Source organism: Poromitra crassiceps, assembly GCF_964638095.1.
Source record: "Poromitra crassiceps genome assembly, chromosome: 7".
In the NCBI taxonomy this organism is placed as follows: Eukaryota; Metazoa; Chordata; class Actinopteri; order Beryciformes; family Melamphaidae; genus Poromitra; species Poromitra crassiceps.
Window position 1 is genome coordinate 49,838,312 of NC_139628.1, and position 19,452 is coordinate 49,857,763.

General features: G+C 43.6%; 1 protein-coding gene across 3 annotated transcripts in view; it reads left to right on the forward strand.

Annotated features, from left to right (window-relative positions):
* Nucleotides 1-19,452, forward strand: part of ehbp1l1a (EH domain binding protein 1-like 1a) — a 59,232-nt gene that overhangs the window by 23,127 nt on the left and 16,653 nt on the right. For 2 of the 3 annotated variants that reach the window (XM_083640282.1, XM_083640284.1), the window contains 2 exons: nt 2,456-2,515; nt 2,626-2,740. In XM_083640282.1, the coding sequence (XP_083496408.1) occupies nt 2,456-2,515; nt 2,626-2,740 (175 nt within the window). The remainder of the gene's footprint in view (nt 1-2,455; nt 2,516-2,625; nt 2,741-19,452) is intronic. The other variant, XM_083640283.1, reaches the window with a different exon arrangement.

Genomic DNA, 19,452 nt, shown 5'->3' on the forward strand with positions numbered 1-19,452 from the left:
AACTAGCCCTGATTCGGCCCTAACTAGCCCTGGTCTGGCCCTAACTAGCCCTGGTCTGGACCTAACTAGCCTTGATTTGGCCCTAACTAGCCCTGATTCGACCCTAACTACTCAGACTATCGACAAACCAGAGCTTTCTCCACCTCCCACCTCTTGGTCGCCTCCCTCAGTGCCCAGTCTGTGCTCCTCCTGTACTTCTTCTAGTATGACTCCATACTCTGTGTCTGCTGCTGCTGTCAGCCCTGCTCCATGTGCTGCACGTCCTGCTCTGCCACTCGCCTCCCAGTCAGGTACATAATGAACTCAGTGGCCCCGTTCACACCTGGCATTTAATGTGGCCCAGTTCTCATGTCGTCATATATATATATATATCCTCTTATATCTTATATCCCTCCATCCCCTCTCTGCTGCCCTTTGTCTTTCTTCCTATGACCCCCCCTCCCCACTGTTCTTTTTTCCTCTGGTCTGCTTCAGCCTCTCTTCTCATTGGCCAGTCTTTGGAGCAGACTCACCAGGGGGGATCTAAGTTTGTCCCTTCCTGGAGGTCCCAGGTCACCCCTACAACGGAGACGTGCTCGCCTGCTCCTCTAACTCCTTTCTCTGTGCCTGTGCTCCCTGGCCCCCCTCCTCAGCCTCATATCTCCCAAGTTCCCCTTCAACTTTCTCTCCAAGCTTCCCCCAATGACCAAGATGCAGGTACAAGAACTCAATCCATCGTGTTCCTGCTTGATTACATTCAGCATGAAAATAAGTGACTGAACACGCCAAAAATGCAGCAATGTCATTGATACAGATGCATGGCTCCCCCAGCTGGTGGTGTTAACTAAGGCAACTGACACTTGAGATACTAGTGGATAAACAACAAGGACACGGCCTGTGTCCTTTATCCCTGTTGCTATTGACAGGCTCAATTTTCTAGGCTTAGTCTTGCACTCGCTATCACTTTCTATGTATTATGCTTCAAGGGCGTAACTTTGGTTACCCCCCCACCCCCCCAAACAAAACAACAAAATATTGCAAGTGTAACCGAGGTGAATCAGCGTTGATTCCTCGTGAGTCCCGAGTGGTAGCGAGTGGATTGGTTAAACTCACTCCCCAGTATAAAGGCATGTTAATCAGCTCCGCCAAGGGAGCTAGCTCTCTTGGTGTTGCGGTTAACATGTCGGGCTCCCAAGCCGAAGGTCGGCGGTTCGTATCCCACCCCTGGACAAGCCCTTAACATGGGTTGCTGCAAGTACCACCTACCCAGTGTTTCCCAACCAGGGGTACGTGTACCCCTAGGGGTACTTTAGCAGCTTGCAGGGGGTACTTTGGGGAAAGATTGGGGATTACAATTTATTTCCAAAATGATCAAAAACAAGTAATTTCATAGGCCCGTCTTGGTAAAACTGATTATTCTTCCCCAATTTAAATGGGAAGAATTGTATTAAATGGGAGTCATTCAAATGATTTCCATTCAATAATCAGATTTGTTAGAGATGCCTACTAAAAGTTTAATATGAGTTTAATAGAACAAATTTAGGAGAATTATCGACATGCATGAGTGAGGTGGTACTACTGGCATGGCAAAACAGCTCAAGGGGTACATAAGAGAAAACAGGTTGGGAACCACTGACCTACACAACGCCGTTACACAGTGGGACTTTGACCATTTGACCACACAGACATATCTCGGCAATTAAATGTATATTTATTACTTTTCACGAATGAATTGTTTGCCACCTGTCTGATGCATGTGAAACGTACATCCAGATGCGGAGCGTACCACTTGGTCGTTTCTGGAGGGAGTTTCCGGGGGGGTCATACCAAGTGTGTAAAGTGACAGGGGTGTTTCATTGTTGGGTTGTTGTTGAAACGTTATAATACCTTTGAGTGGAAAATGGAAATTGATTAATGACCTTATTGTTATTGTGGAATATTATGAACCAGGTACCTTATGAGATAATTGATTACCTAGTCTCACTTTGCCAACCTCCCCTCCCTTCCATGAGAGGAGTCTGGCTGCATGGAAACAGGCTGCTGACATAAGCCCTCCCCTGCTCTACATCTGCTCTCCCATTGGAGGCGACCATTTCAGTCGCTGCCGGATTTCTGCTCCACACTTACAAGCTCTGTCATTGGCTCTGACCATGTCAATCAGAGTGATTTCTGCTCCCTCCTCCCTGTGTGTCGCTGTAAATGTCCCGGCCGCCGAAGTGAAAACAACAACGCTAACTAGCTAGAAAGCTAATGGCAGCAACCTACACACTAGCTCGTTGCTACCATGGTTGCTACACGATGGCACGGTGGCTTAGTGGTTAGCACTGTTGCCTCACAGCAAGAAGGTCCCGGGTTCGAACCCCGGTCCGTCCGAGGTCCTATACAGATATATGATTTTTGTCCGTATCGCCCGGCCCTACTTGAGTTTCAGGTTATTATGTCTAATCTCTTCAATTCTTTTTTTTTCTTTCTTTAGAATTTAAGAGGCAGTTGAGCACACTGAGCGAAGAGGATTCCTCGTGTACAACATCTACAAGTGAGCATTAACACAAAAATACAATGTCCTCCTATAGCATCAGAATTACAGATACTTCTGCTCAATGTATTTGACTACATGGCTGCCTTCATGTTGCATTGTATGTCCAGCCACTGATCCCAGATCTGTTACTGTAGCTGCCAGTCAGAGGGCGGACGCACCCAGGCTGTGTGAGAGGAGGCAGGAGCCACCGTTTGGAGTGGAGGTCATCAGGGCATCAGCAGGGTGAGTGGATTTAAAGGCTAGTCTGTATCAGTGATGGTGTGTGTTCTTGATATTAATTTGACATGGCTTTAAAGGGAAAATCCACCCTTGGATGCTGTTATGCTGTTAGTTACCATCCATTTGTGATCTTTAGTGCATTCCTGGAGTTACTTTTTGGTGTACCCATTTTCCCTCAACCTGCCTTATCTACTTCAGTCCGTGGTTTCCCAGTACATTTCTCAGAATGCCTTTCTACTAGCCTGGTAAAGCATCCTGAACATGAACTCGCATAGTGTTTTGTTCTGCGCTTCCGACTTGGACTCCAAGCAGTACACAGTCATTTCAGTGGGTACTTGCCTTGACAGACAATTCCTTCAGCCAATCAGCATTGCCAAGTAGTGGTGATGATGAGGCCGGAGGGGGGAGGGGGCGACGAGCAGGCAAAGAAGTAGCGGGTATTGGGCCGGGGCGACGACGGCGAATGGCCTGTTGAGTGGCGACAAAGGGCCATCAGAGTTGACGAGACTCAGGCCAGCAAACGGCACCTGGGGAGGCCAATAGGACTCGCCGCAGAATGAGGCGTACAGAAATGCAAGGTGGCCTACATTGCCAACAGCTGTTTTCTTTCTTTCTTTCTTTTTACAGTCTTAGTGCTGTAGAAACATGTGAAACAAGTGTTTCAGGGTGGATTTTCCCTCAAACTAAATAATCGTCATCGAACATTAACCGCACTGCATCTATTGTTTAAGCATTGATTTTTTCCCCCATGTAATCATACATAACAATAAATTCGTCGCAGAGAATATATGATTCTTTGTCATCATTAAACCCTTTTCTAAATAAAATAAAGGAGTAGTCTGTTCCATATAGTCATAAATCATTGACTGAAAGATAAACATTGGCTGTAATTTAATTCTAGATTCTTTATCAAATTAAATAATCTTTTTATTTCTGAGGTAGGGTATAACTGCAAAACACAAACTTTGCAATGAATGCACATTTCCTTTTCTTTGTAAAAGAAAAACTTAAAAAAGCATCGTGATTCATTTTTGATCTCACCCATTTGAATCGTCACACATTTGTATCGATGAAGTTTGTTGAGAGATGGTAGACTTATTATTCATGATGTATGGACGCTGAAAATCAAAATATTTTATTTTAGGGAAAGATGATATTGTCAAATCTATTACTCTGGTGGATATATTGAGTCTCCTTTTAATCTGTTTCATGGGCAGTATGACAGTTTTGAAGTTTTGTTTCTGGCTATTATGACTATTTAATTCTTGAGTACTACTAAACATTTGCACACCTTGCTTGCACAGCTGCATGAGAAGTATCCTTTGCTTATTTAAAAGATGCCATTTTGGAGGAAATTATTTTATGTTGAAATTGAAACAAAGGTAATTGAGTTGGTGCTCCTGTGGTCACATTGTTGCCGTGGCAAGTGCCTCACATGCTGTTCTAGTGTCTCCAATTACAAGATCACTGCTGCTTTGCTAGGTTTGGTCCTTAGATGATTTAGCACTTGACTAAATGCTTGTTTGGTTGGCGACTTTGTTTTGAGCTTGTAATAGTTGTATAACCATATAATTCATGTAAGGCCGCCGCCATAGTACCATACTGCTCATATGCATGTAGGCCAATGAGATGGAGCTCTGTGGAATTGCTCAGACTAATGGCTGAGAGTTGGAGATCATGGCCTGGATTTGATTGTGTTAGTGCTATGGAGATAGTATCTCTCCATTGACGTCTTAACTCTGACCTTCATGTGTTTGTCCCTCAGACCTGAGAGCATGACCTCTCTTCTGCCCCTTAGTCCCAGAGTGCCTTCAGAGGGGCTTCAGTATTTTGAGGTGCCAAAAACAGACACAAGGCGGACAAACAAGGCTCTGCCTCCTCCACTCCCTTCTGCACCCAAGCAAAAGCCTGATTTCCCCAAGCCTATGTCCACTTCAGTCAAGGAGCCTCTGGTCAGATCGAGGAGTCACTTGACCAAGATGTCCATTCAGTTAGGTGCTCCAATAGCCCAACCAGAGTGTGTACAGAGTATGGCCCTTTCTCCTGAGAACCCCCTGCCAACTTCCAGACCAGTCCAGGCCACCTTGCAGCACTCGCCACAAATAGCTCAAACCTTTGACACAAAACAGATGCAGAGGATAGAAGTGGTCCATAAGAAAGATGTTCTCACAGTTAAAGGGGGGTCGGAAGCTGTAACTGTGGATTTGGGGTAAGTGTGACATGGTGATCAAAAATAAAAAAAAGTAAATAATGATCAATTTTAACTATTCATTCGATTTCTGACAGCTTTTTAGAGCACGTCTTTTTTTGTTCTGACATCATTCTTTGGTGTCCCTTATTCCTTCAGAAATGAGAGCATGGCTGCCTCAGTACCGTCTTGTCTCAGAGGTGCCGGTTCCACGTTCCCTTCAACAGTGATGAGCAAAACACCAGAAGCTCAATCTGGAGAATGGCCTATTGATAAGAGCGCACAATGGGAGAAGCCACAAAGAGTGGAACTAGAAATCACCTCTGCTTTTCACACATCAGTCAGGGATAAGAAAATGATGGAAAGCATGGCTGCCTCTGTGCAAGGCATTTCAATATTACCCTCTGATCTTGGGTTCACCTCTGCACAGCAGCCCAAAACAGACACATTAGTGGCACAAAGGGAACAATCTGATGGGAACCTTGCACTCTCTTGCACAACAATAGCAAGTGCATCTGGTTTGGCCTCAAAACATTTTATAGACAGAGAGATAGAGGGAACTGAAGATGTGGTGTTGGAAAGGCCAGATAAGAGAGATGAGCAGGCAGTTTTGTTACCAAGCTCTGTACTCGGTATAGAAGAAAAGTGTTTGTACACAACGATGGTGGAACTTGTCCCATCATGTCCAAAAGAAGGCTATGTTCTTCAGTCTCCATTTGCATTAGAGCCTGACGCTCAGAGTGAAGGGATAGGGCAATCACCAAGTATGATAAAGTTACTACCAACTTGCCCACAATATTCCAATATCCCCGGGGTGCCATGTTTAGATCCCGGGGTGCCATGTTTAGATCAGTCACAAATTGTAGCTTGGCCTGTTGATAGGAGATTGCTGTTTGAGAGCTTACCCAGCAAGAGATTGACATTACTCTTGTCTTCGGATTATGTTCGTGTTGGTTCACTTTCCGAGGATAGTGCATTGATTGCAAATATGGTGAATCTGACACCATCCTGCTCCAGGTCTGCTAGTATTCCTGGTTTCCCATCCGCTCCGAGACAAGAGCCAAAAATGGCTAACCTTCGACCTACGTGTCCTAGAGTTGCCAGAGTTCCAGGTTTTGCCTCTGGTGGGACAGATACTGGACATAAGGAATGGGTCGTGGACAGATGTTCTCTATGGAAGAAACCATTGCAGATAAGAGATGCATTTGTTTCACACATGTCTTGTGCTCAAGAACATGCTACGAGTGATACTAATATGAGTAGAGTCATGGTGGCCTTGTTGCCAACGTGTCCCAGAAAGGCCAGTGTTCCAGGGTTTCCTTCTGCACCATGCCGGAAGGCTACAGATACTCCAAATATCGCCTGTCTTCTCCCTACATGCCCCAAACAGACAGTGGTTGCAGGAATGCCGTCTAGACAAATAGTGAAGATCGGTAACGCCAACTGGGATAGTTTGAGGAGGTCACTTCTAGATAAACCAATGAGAAATAGGCCCTGCCTGGTTCAGGAAAGGTCACACGAGCATCAAGACCAAATGAAAGATATGCTAAATATGGTACCCTCTTGTCCCAGGAAGGCATCCATCCCTGGTTTCCCCTCAGCACAAATACAAGAGCCCAGTATGGCTAACCTTCTGCCTACATGCCCCAGACTAGCCAGGGTTGTAGGTTTACCTTCTAAAGTGTGGATCATAACTAGAGAAGCGGACTGGCGTGTGGACAGAAGTCCCCTGTGGATGAAGCCATTGAAGAATGGACATCGACTTGTTTTTCATTATCAGGAAAGTGCCTACAGTGACCCTGCAATTATAAAAGTCATGGCAACCATGATGCCCTCTTGCCCAAGAGAGGCCAGAATGTCTGGTTTCCCATCTGCACCAAGGCAAGATCCTAGTATGGTTAACATCCTACCTACTTGCCCAAGACAAACCAGTGTGGCTGGTTTACCTTCTAAAGAAACGTTACATGATGAAGCTTGGATTGTGGACAGACATCCATTATGGAAGAAGCCACTGAGGAAACATATTATGCCAATTCAACCCATTTCTCTTTCTCAGAGTAAAACCAAAGAATTATCAATCATGGCAACCATGTTGCCATCTTGCCCTTTGAAGGCCACTATCCCAGGTTTTCCCTCAGCGCCCCAGAAGATAGCACCTACTATGGTCAGTCTTATGCCTACGTGCCCTAAAGTGTCTAGGATTATAGGCATACCATCTAGAAACCTACTGAAGTCAGAGCATGGTGACTGGATGACTCTTAGAACACCATTTCATGAGAGACCAATGAGGAAAAAAACACATGATTTGGTAGATGGAATACCAAACAGGGAGAAACAGTTTCTGCAAGGTATGGTAAATATGTTGCCATCTTGTCCCAGGAAAGCAAGCATCTCTGGTTTCCCAAGTTCACCAAGAAAGGAGCCCAATATGGCTAACCTTCTGCCTACATGCCCCAGCGTAGCTAGCGTTTCAGGTTTTCCCTCTAAAATGTGTATCATAGCTAGAGAAGAAGACCAGCATGTGGACAGAAGTGCTCTGTGGCAGAAGCCATTGAAAAATGGAGTGCAATTTGATTCACACAGTGTTCAAAATCAGCAAATGATCAGAAATAATCCTGGAATGATAAAAGTCATGGCGACCATGATGCCTTCTTGTCCCAGAAAGGCCAGTATGCCCGGTTTTCCATCTGCACCGAGGCAAGATCCTAATATGATTCATATTCTGCCTACTTGCCCAAGACAATCCAGAATCATTGGTTTACCTTCTAAAGAGCCAGTTAGTTCTCAAGGTGAGGATTTAGATGTGGCCGTGCATATTTTATTGGACAAGCCCTTGAGGAAAAGTGAAGTGTTGATTCAAGATGTTTTCCCAGGTGTTGCTCAGGATCAAGACAAGACAGAAATGTTCAGTTCAGTAGCTATGTTGCCATCATGTCCTGTGAAGACTTTGATTCCGGGTTTCCCCTCAGCACAAAAGAAACTAGCACCATGTATAATCAGTCTTATGCCTACATGTCCTAAACAGAGCCAGACTTCTGGTATACCGTCTAGACATCAAATTCAGTCAGAGAACAAAGATTGGCATGCCTTGAGAAGAGCAATTAAAGAAATACAAGTGAAGAAAAGACAAGCTCATATTGTACAGTGGACTCCAGAAGACATAGAAATCCTGAAAGACATGGTAGATATGCTGCCAAGCTGCCCACAAAAAGCCAATGCTCCTGGCTTCCCCTCTGCAGTACGACAAGAACCCAGTATGGTCAATCTTATGCCCTCATGCCCCAGACATAGTAGAGTCCCTGGTTTGCCTTCCAAAAGACTTAATTTGCCCAGATGCACAGAATGGTTTGTACACAAAGGTTCATGGTTGGAGAGGTCACTGGAAAAAAGGAAAGTGCCAATTCTAAATGTGTATTCTTTTGATAAGAATACTGCTGAACGTATGGCTGCAATATTACCCTCTTGCCCAGAGAAGGCTAGTGTACCTGGTTTCCCGTCCGCTCCGAGGCATTCATTACCTGATGTTCCAAGTATGGTAAATGTATTGCCTACTTGTACAAAGGTATCTAAAGTTCCCGGAATGCCACTTATAGATGCTGCCAAACCAGCAGAGTGGCCAGTGGATAGGAAGTCACTGTTACTCCCTAGAGAAAGGTCTGTGGTAATGTTAGAGGATGTTAATTTGGCCTATCTTGATGGTGACATGGTCACAAATATGGTATCCCTATTACCATCCTGCCCAGGGAAGGCTTGTTCGCCGGGCTTTCCATCAGTATCACATCAGATGTTGGTAGATAGACCAAGTATGATCAGTCTTCTGCCTACCTGTCCGAGACATTCCAGAGTTTCTGGAATACCTTCGAGATTTCACACGGAGTCAGAGGAAGAGGAATGGAGCATGGATAAATGGCCAATATGGGAGAGGCCATTAACAAACGTAAAAAGACTTGCAGTTATACATGGCCAAACAATTTCTCTGAGAGAAAAAGGAATGATTAAAATTATGGTGTCAATGTTGCCACCCTGTCCCAAAAACGCGAGTCTTCCTGGATTTCCCTCCAAGTTACAACAAAAAACAGTTCAAGTAATGACGAAAGAGGGCCCCAGCATGTTGAAAACATTACATACTTTCCCAAAATACACTAAAATTCCAGGGCTACCTGCAAGAAATCATGTGTCACAATATGATGGCTGGGATGTTGACAGGGAAACAGTTTGTGAGAAACCAGTGAATATAAGGCAAGGCATTGCTTACCAATATAGTACAATTAAGGAGATGTCATTGAGTGACAAAGAAATAATGCTCAGTATGCTGCCATCATGTCCGCAACAAGCCATTAATCCTGGCTTTCCATCTGCTCCACGATCCCAAGCTGTTGATGTCAAGGTAGAGAAGGAGCCAGGCATGGCACAATTGCTCCCATCTTGCCCGAGAGAGTCAAGCATCATCGGTTTCCCTTCACGGTTGTCAGTTATTCCTGATGCTAAAGTAGAGGGCTGGCCAGTGGTGAAGACTGGTACTGTAATCTGGGATAAGCTGTTTAAGATGATGGGCAAGTCTCAAGAAAGCTGTCCAATTCAGGGCAATTCTGGTTCTCCTGATAAAGATGGAATGAAGGCAATGGTTCATTTTCCAAGCATTTCTCTCAGCCCATCAGCTCCACAGTTTGAAGTAGAAAGCCTTCCAAATATGGTAAATATTCTGCCATCTTGCCCGAAGAAAGCTTCCATTCTTGGGGTTCCATCCACATATGTGCACCATTCAGAGCAGGGTTGGCCAGTTAATAAAACAAAGGAAAGATTCGCAGCAGTTATGGCCACATCGGTAGATGACAAAAAAGTAGGAAAAGTGTTGGATGCGTTTGTACAAGAGTGGGCAAGTGGGGAAGAATCGTGTGAAAAGATAGAAGATACAGGAGTTATGAGGCCAAATTATCTCAAATCTATTGTGTCACCATCTATCCCACAAGAAGCTAATGTGACTGGTTTTCCATCTGTCATATACCCCAAAGGAGATCAGATAGAAGTGAGCATGACAAGTGATGTGACAAGTGATTCCCATATTCAGAGCATTCCGTCTACAGAGAGGGATGACACAGAAAACCTTATTAGCCAACAGCGGTCACTGGAAAAACAATCATTTTGTAAGAAGTCTCTGAGAGAGAGATCAGAGCAGTTTATTTTCCCCTATCAAGAGGTAGCAGAGGATGTACAGCAAAGAATGACAATTGGGTCGTCAGCCTGTTCTAAAGAGGCCATTCTCCCAGACTTTTCACCATCAGTAATCCAAGTGGATCGGCAGTCCACTGGAGGTAAAGGGGTTGACAAGACATGGGAAGAGGCTAATCCAATCCAATTAGTTCTTGATAGAAGAGAAGAAACATCTGAAGTTCCCTCAGTGTTGGAGGTCCATAAAGAGGAAGTAGGCTTCTGGATACCAAATGAGGCTGAAGAAGTAGGCGCTCTAGAAAAAGGGTGAGTGAGCAGGAGAAGCAGAGTAGATACCTGTACGCCAGGGGTGGGCAACTGACGGCCCGCGGGCCGCATGCGGCCCCCGACCTCACTCAGTGTGGCCCCTGGGTCAATTTCCTTTTCTTTTCTTTTTTTTTACAAGGCGGGTGTTCTTGGTTTGGTTAGGTTAGACCACCCAAATATGTGTTTTTATTTTACTGTACATCCCAGAAAACGGCGCTAATGCCGTTAGCATTGTCCATCTACATACTGTTTAATAGGGGTGTCACGATACACTAATTTCACGATACGATACGATACACGATATTGGGTTCACGATAACGATACAATACGATATTTTAACAATATTTTTTTTAACAAAAGTAAATAATTTTAATGTATATTTATCATTTATTTAACCATGTGAGTCCCGTTGAAATCGAAACCTCTTTTCAAGGGAGCCCTGGGAAAATACTGGAAAAATAGTCTTTCATTTGAAATACACAAAATACAAAACAAATGCTGTTTTTGGAAATTGTTATTATAATAACTAGAAAACAACATGGAAGATAATGCTTCTCTTGCAATAGAATGTGTCACACTGTCACAAACTAAATGTTTGTTGCATGGTGAAAGAAAAATAAAGTATACAATCTATTTCTTAAATAACTCATGCTCAATGGTCCCTAAACTTATGTAATCTTATGTACCCCTTGAGCTGTTTTGCCATGCCAGTAGTAGTCTGCCCCCTCACTCATGCATTTTTTTTTTTTAATATCATTTTTTTCTGACGACACGCATATCGTGACGTTTCGATATCGCGATATATCGTGCGACAAAATATCGTGACACCCCTACTGTTTAACGTTAGCATTTGAGCTAATGCTATTGTAACCAACAGTATCCAGTATGCTCATTGCAAATGCAACATTACTAATCTGATTAATACAACATATTTGGGTGATGTACCCCATCAAATTGATGTAGCGGACTGTTTTAAAGCTAGAGCAAAGTTTCTGGTGTCATCTGAATGGAAGAATTACTAAATTTGAATATGAAAAATATAAATTTGGTATGATAAACTTTGATTCATTTACCAGTCCTTTTCATCAAATTAGTAGCTATAATTGGGAGTGATGGTGTTACAGTAGGCTACTGGTGGAAGTGCACGGTCACAATCTGGCCCTCGGGTAGCGAGGATTTTGTGTGTGTGGCCCTCTCTATCATCAAAGTTGCCCATCCCTGCTGTACACTTATATACCTTGTATACCTTCTGAATTGTGTCTGAATTTGACAGAGATTAGATGCATTCTCTGTAATGTCAGTGGGATAGTGTCTGAAACACCTGCATTTCAATTATATTTTCAGACACTTACACTGCAGAATGTGGCACTCCATTCCTGACATGCCATTATTGTTGAGTGTCAGAGAGAGGTGGGTTGCCTTGGTTGTCAGAGTGATAGTTGGGCTGTTTTACTTGTAGAATAATGCTTTTGCACCATCCCATTATCATCTGACTAACATACAATTATGTTTATATTCCTGACGTGAGTTATAGCATGTACACCTGATTTATCCTGTGGTACACCATATTTATATAGTTTTCCTCTTGTCACTTGTCATTGTTTCAGCCCCTTGGGCCAAACCGATACTCAAGAAAGACGGTCACTGTATGACTTGGGAGCAACTATTGACAAAGAAGCAGCAGAGACTACAGAGGTCATAGCTGTCGCTGACAGTTATGGTTTCATGCCCATAGAACAGTCACATAAAGACGTTTCAGCAGAGAAAATATTAGAATCAGCCACTGGAATGGATGGCATTACTACAAGTATGGAGATTGGGGTATATACTGACACAAGACCCAAGGAGCCAAGAGCTGTTATCAGACATTCTGAGAGTGGGTAAGTGTGAGAGAGAGCCCAATACATGGCCTCTACTCCTGTCAGTGTGCTGTAGGTGTAGTTAGTGAATGGTGTTGCATCTTGGTCTTGCTGTTGAAGTGGATTTGCTGAACTCTTTTGATAGTGTCTCAATTGTTTAATCTTCATATACTTAATAGTTTTGTTTATATTAAGCTTTTATTTTAGCAAAGACAAATGACTGCACTGTGCTTGCAACACTTATTTTGTTGTACAACTGATTATTATAGGGATAGGAATATCTCATTTCAACACCAAAACTACTCTTTCCCAGGCATCAATAACTCAATTCGTCGTGAAGCTGTCAGGGGAGCATCAACTTTTATAACAGGACTGAAGTAGTAGAATTAAGCAAGTTGTGGCTTTGTGTTTTCTAATTGACATGCGATGGTTCTTGTAAAGTTTGGTTTTAACTACTTGCATGGTTGCTTGCATGGTGTTTAGACTTAGAGTGATGATAGTAATGTGTGTCTTTTTAAGGATACAATAAGGCTTGATCATTTTTTTAATACATTTTGGTGAGGTAATCATTATGCTCTGAGTGAAGTAGTGATTGATTGTGATGATAGATTTTCTACACTGTAGCTGACTGCATTGCGCTGTGATTTGCACAGATCCTTTTACAGTAATGACAATGACATTGTTCTGCTTCCGATCACCTTTGACTATAACTGTAATCTCCCCTTTCCTTAGACATGCAAACATGCTTTCACTGCTACCATCATGCCCAATTGTTGTCGGTGCATCAGGACCCCCATCCAACCAAATAATCCACGCTGAGAAGTTAGAAAAATGTCCTACAGATGGGAGCACACTATGGGAGAAGCTACCAAAGGAAACCACAGAGTTAACAATGGACTCATCAAACAAAGAGAGGGAAAGGATTAGAGAGCTGGTCGGTGTGGTACCATCTTGTCCTAGTGTTGTCACAATCTCAAGCGTCCCTCCTGGAAAGTCTGAAGTTGACGGAATGAAGGCAGAGAGGGAAACTACCATGGTCGATGAAATGTCAATTTGCCCAAGAGTAGCTGGTATCATTGAAATCCCTTCTGTTGAAACACAGAGAGAGGAGGGCCCACTTGACAGTGGGGCCACTTGGGAGAAGCCATCAAAGGATAATGAAGCAATAAGCATTGAGCACACTCTTCATCTAAATAGACTCAAAGGAGATGCAGATGTAATGGAACATATGGTGGATGAAAAGCCGTCATGTCCCACAACAAGTCTACTAGATGTTCCATCTTCTGTGAGGCCTGAAATTGAGTGGCAACAGACCACTCTCTCACAAACGTGTCCCAATGTTACAAACATCGCCGGTATGCCCTCTACATTGTCCATACGAGAAGAAAAACATTGGCTTATGGATCAGCAGCCACTCTGGGAGAAACAAACGCAAGTGAAGGAAACATCACTCGCATATGCATCAAAGGATGATGAAAAGAACAGGAAAGCAATGCTGTCACTGGTATCATCTTGTCCAAAAGAAGCCAGAACTCCAGGGTTCGCCTCTATACAACAACACGGTGTAGTCTATCATGGACTAAATGGGGTCAATCTTCTACCCTCTTGCCCAAGAGTATCCAATATATCTGGTTTACCATCTATCAGTGAAGCCAAGTGTAGATCATGGTTATCTCGTCAGGAGCCACTATTGGAGAAGAAAATGAAGGTGAAACCTGTTGTCATGACAGATATATCACAACAAGAAAGGGATGAAATGAAACAAATGGTAGCCTTGGTACCAACTTGTCCAAAACATCCTTGCATCCCAGGTTTCCCCTCAATTCCGCAACCTATAATATACTACGGGCCAAATATGGTAAGCTTGTTAAATTCTTGCCCAAAAGCCTCCTGTATCCAAGGTTTTCCATCATTGGTGGAGTGTTTGAGCAAAAACTGGGCAACAGATTACAAACCATTGTGGGCAAAGCAGAGAGAAATCAAAACGGGTATTATTAAATATAGACTAGATCAAGATGAAATGAAAACAATGTTAGCTCTGGCTCCAACTTGTCCAAAAGAAGCGTGTATCCCTGGATTTCCCTCTGTTCCTCAACCTAGCGTAATCCATTATGGGTCTAGTAGTATCGTCAACCTCTTTCCATCTTGCCCTGCTGTCTCCAGGATGGCAGGTTTTCCATCCACACAGAAAGCTGATAGCAAAGACTGGGACACTATTCATCAGCCATTATGGGAGAGGGAAACCAAAGAGAAGTCCATCTTATTATTACTAAAGAACGATCAAATAGACAAAGACATGAAGAAAATGATTTCTCTTGTTCCAAGTTGCCCAAAGGAATCCTGCATCCCTGGTTTCCCCTCTGTACCACAACCAAGAGTGATTTACTTTGGGACTATGCCAAGTATGGTCAGTCTTTCAACCTCATGCTCAAAGGTCTCACGGATACCTGGTTTCCCATCATCTCATGATGCCAAGCATAAAGAGTGGACAATGAGCAAGGAACCACTATTCAAGCAGAAAGCTAAAGAGAAGCAAGTCTCATTGATTGACATGTGTGAAAGAGATAAGAGGACAATGAAAACAATGGTTTCCCTCGTACCATCTTGTCCAAAAGAGGCACGGATTCCAGGATTTCCATCTCTTCCAAACCCTAAAACTGTGCATTATCAACCAAACATGATCGACCTTCTGCCATTGTGCCCCCAGGTTTCCAAAATACCTGGATTCCCATCAATTGAAGGGGATACAAGTGTAGGATGGGTAACAGCAAAGGGGTCACTGGTGAAGAGACCACTTAAGAAGGAGGTCATATTTGACAAATCAAAAGACAACAAAAGAACCACGAAGAATATGGTTTCCCTTGTACCATCCTGCCCTAAAGTATCCAGTGTTCCTGGTTTCCCATCTGTTCCAAATCCCAGAGTTGTGTATTATGAGCTAAATGTAGTCAACCTTCTCCCTTTGTGCCCTTTAGTTTCCAGCATACCTGGATTCCCATCAGTTGAAGGGAACAAGGGAGTACGGTGGGTTACTGAACTGGATTCATTGCTGAAGACACCACATAAGAAGAGTCAGGTTATGATTGACAACTCAACTGTTGACTTAAACAAGACAAACAACATGCTTGCTCTGATTCCTTCTTGCCCATCAGCATCAAGGATTCCAGGATTCCCATCTGCCCCTCGATGCAGTATGTTAAGTCTTGTACCTGTTTGTCCCAAAGTGGCCAGTTTTCCTGGTTGTACATCCTTTGAAGGGGCCACAAAACTAGAATGGCTCGTTGATCCCGAGACTTTGTGGGATAAGGCTCGGAAGGAGAGAGTTTTTGCAGTAGATAGTCCAAATCAAGACCAAGAAATTATTAAAGCAATGTTGGCCCTGGCACCATCTTGCCCAGAAGCGTCCAGGATTCCTGGGTTCCCCTCTGCACCTAGATCCAAATCCAAGATGGAGCCAAATATGACGAGTCTTGTACCTTACTGCCCCAAAGCTTCAACTCTCAAAGGTTTCGCGTCCATGACTAAAGTCCCAAGCACAGGCTGGCTAATTGAACCAAAGCCTCTTTGGATAAAGTCTCAGAAGAGGAAGGCAGATATGTTCATGCCACTTTCTGCACAGAACCGGCCATATAGTTACAATATGAAATCTATGATGACATTAGTGACATCCTGTCCAAAAGAGGCCCGTACACCTGGTTTCCCTTCTGCTCAAGTTGAAAACAGACCAGCAAACATGGTCAGCTTATATACATCTGCCCCATGTGTTTCACGTGTCCCAGGTTTTCCATCAGCAAGGATGCTTAGTTCTTCATCTATGGATATACAGGATGGGACAACATACACCAAGCCCCTCTTTCAGAAGCTGCAACACGAGAAGATTTTCTTTATTGCAGATCGGCCAGCAGAAGATAAAGAGGTAATGAAACATATGGTGCCAATGGCCCCGTCATGTCCATATGTGACTCAAATTCCTGGGTTCCCTTCCATTCCACATCTGAAACATGTAGAGGAACAAGCAATGGTTGCTCCATTGCCTTCGTCTGCTGAGGAACTGAGATCACAAGGATTGCCTTATATGCAGCCAACTCAGTCGTATCTCGAAGAAACAAGCATTCCCGGTTTCCCCTCCACATCTGATGACAGTTCTGCCACAGCACTTGTATTTGGTGAGACATTTACTTTGTTACGCTGTGTCCGATTTTCGGAGTCATGGTGCTTTTCTCGTGTTTCACTATGTTTGTTTCTATGACAGAGAAGACATTAAAAAGGGATGCAGAACAAAGCATAGACCTTTCTGTAGATGATGGGTAAGTGGACGAGCTCATGCTCTTACATGGTTTGCTGTGAAAGAGAGCATGATCTCCAGTAGTGTTTGTCTAACATGGTCTGTGACCAGAAATAAGCTCTGGTAACATGGCTAACGCTTGCATGATACATTTCAGCATCTCTGTGAAGTCTATAATTCATCACATTATTGTTGTGGTGTTGTGGCATGAGTTCTGTGTATACGATACTCTAGTCTAAACTCTTTATGTCTGGGTCCTCAGCAGCGCACAGATAGAGAGGCTAGCAGCAGAGGAAGTCCAGACTGTGAAGAAACCTTTGGAAACTTCTGAGCCGGCAGTAGTCTTAGGTTGGGAAGTATTGGAGGCAGATGGGTCAATGACAGAGAAGGAGGAAGAGACCTCAGGATTAGTACAGGCTATTGTGGGTGTTTTCCACAAAGGGTAAGTGTAAGATTGGTGTGAAACTGATAATAGCATGGCATATAGTGTGCCATCATGTATTGGTAATCCTAGCGTGCAACTGAAGGAAATATACTGTAGTACGTTGTCCAGATTTGGAGTATAATGGCACCTGTAGCATCAAGACTGTTAGTATCTTCTTAATTAAAATGTACTACCCTGGATTGAAGATGTATTTCCCACTCTGCACACTCCAAAATACCAATACCAAAACTAAGAGGATGTGAAAGGAAAACATTGACTCAAAATGTGTTTTGAGGCTGTTTTTGTCTGTCCATGTTTGTAAAACATTGGAGCACAAATATAACATTGGATCAAAATACATCTGTATTTTGATTAACAATAACTCATTTAAGTTGCAACAATATATTTTTCCTGAGCATGTCCTACCCTTCAAGAACATTAATTAATAGTACGAGAGATATTCATGAAAAGATTGAGGCTGTTGTCAGTGCCCATCCATTGTGTATGAAACTCATTCTATTTTAACTCATTGAGTGCCAGCCACTTTTGGAGAACGGACGCTCCCAGTGCCAGAGTTTTCAGAGCGTTTTCAGTGATTTCTCGAGGCCCACAGAATATTGTGTGATATTACTATGTAAACACCGAACACGCAAAAAGAACAAGGAGACTCTATTGTATCATCAGCAAAAAAAAGTTTATTGATACCATTTTCCGTTCTTTAGTTATGAGCCGGAGAAGATAGGTTGTTTTCAGCGTTTTCAGGCATTTCAAATTATAAGCTGAGATATTCAGCCTTTTGTGAAATGCAGCATTTCAAGCACATTCACTGACTCTAGATAATATTTTCTGATGTAGTGATGTGGTGTAGTTGTGTCCTGCCCTGCGTGCCCCACCCCCCCTCCCCCCCCTCAGCTGAAAACTCCTCCCCACACTAGTAACACACAGCCTCGCACCAAGCGTCTATTTTCGGAATGCTTTTGGTGCGCCGCCTCCCAGGCAGCGCAACATGGAGAAGCCACACGCGGACTGCAGTGAAAGGTTTGGCTTTTCAGTGTCGCGCTGCTGCTTTTCTAGCGGCTAATCATGTGGAGAAACTATGCTGACAGACAGACAGAGGCAGAAGGACTCAGTTGTGTGCGTGGATTGACTGTGTTCGCACGCACCGTCAGTTGCAGCCAGAACAATCTACATGGCTCTGGACTGCAGCATGAGCGGGTTCTCTTTGATCAAGGCTATTTCAGGCTGTGTATTCCTGACATTTCTGTAATCTGGAGAGCACTGTCGCCACCTAAGGGTTCTGTAAAATAGGTTATAGACCTCCAATAGCTACTATAGTTGTACAGGAGCTGCGGGAGGCTTTGATCGACGTCCCACCGTCAAAAAACGCATTGGACGTCGAAGGACGTCCGTGGCACTCTACGTCACTATTTAATTGGACGTCGAAGGACGTCCATGGCACTCAATGAGTTAATTGCTTTTGCGTGTTTTTCTGGAAATGAGTTTCACTATCTCCATTGGTTAATGGTTTATTTACCTACATGTGTATTGAAACCATTGCTTTTGCATGCAGTCCCAAGTTTCAGTAACTCACTAAACTATCCCTTTCTCACAGTTATGAAACGGTAGCATCCATGTTGGGGCCATCTAGCTCTACTGTTGCTGAGGTTTTTCACCAACCCAAAACCCTCTCCTCCTCTGTGGACCCAGAAGACAATGTTTCAAGTTCCTCAGACAATACTACCCTCGTTGAGAAAATTGTTCCTTTAGAGGAGCCCCAGTTTGAGGGCACGGTTCAAACCAAAGCTAGCGTTGAACCTCCAACAAGTGCGGAGCCATACATGTGGAGCTTGGCCGAAGCTCGATCAGCATCCCCATCACCGACTACAGACAGTGACGATGGGTTTGTGGGAGTGGTGGGACCAAGCATCATGAGAAAATGGCCGCCACTAACAGAGGCAGATATCACTGAAATATCAAAGGAAGACCTCAAAGGACTAGAGGAAGAGGGGGCCTCCTTTGACCCATGGCATGTAAAGGCAAAATCATTAACAGGGCAGGATTCAGTAGACAAATTAGTTTGTGTTGAAGGTTTGTTAGCAATGAGCCAGGCTGAGACAGGACATGGTGAAATTAGAACAGTGTCAACTTCTACTCTCCTGGATAAATGGTGAGTGCCAGGGGACCTGACCCCACTGTCTGATTGCACGGTGTGGAAATGTACATTTGCAGTCATAACATTGTCTCTTGTACCGGTTATCGGTGCTTTCTACTCAGGAAATTGAGATGAACAAGTCTTTGTAATGGCCTTAAGAATCTGCTTTGTGGTGTTTGATAGTATTGTTGTCTCACAGGTGTTGTAAACTAAGGATCTTTGTCTTTGTGTCCTCTATGTTATGCTGTGAAGTTTTATGACAATCTGCATGTATATAAACTAAAGCAGAATGTTTGAAAACAAAGGATAATTTTGATGCGTTATAATCGGTA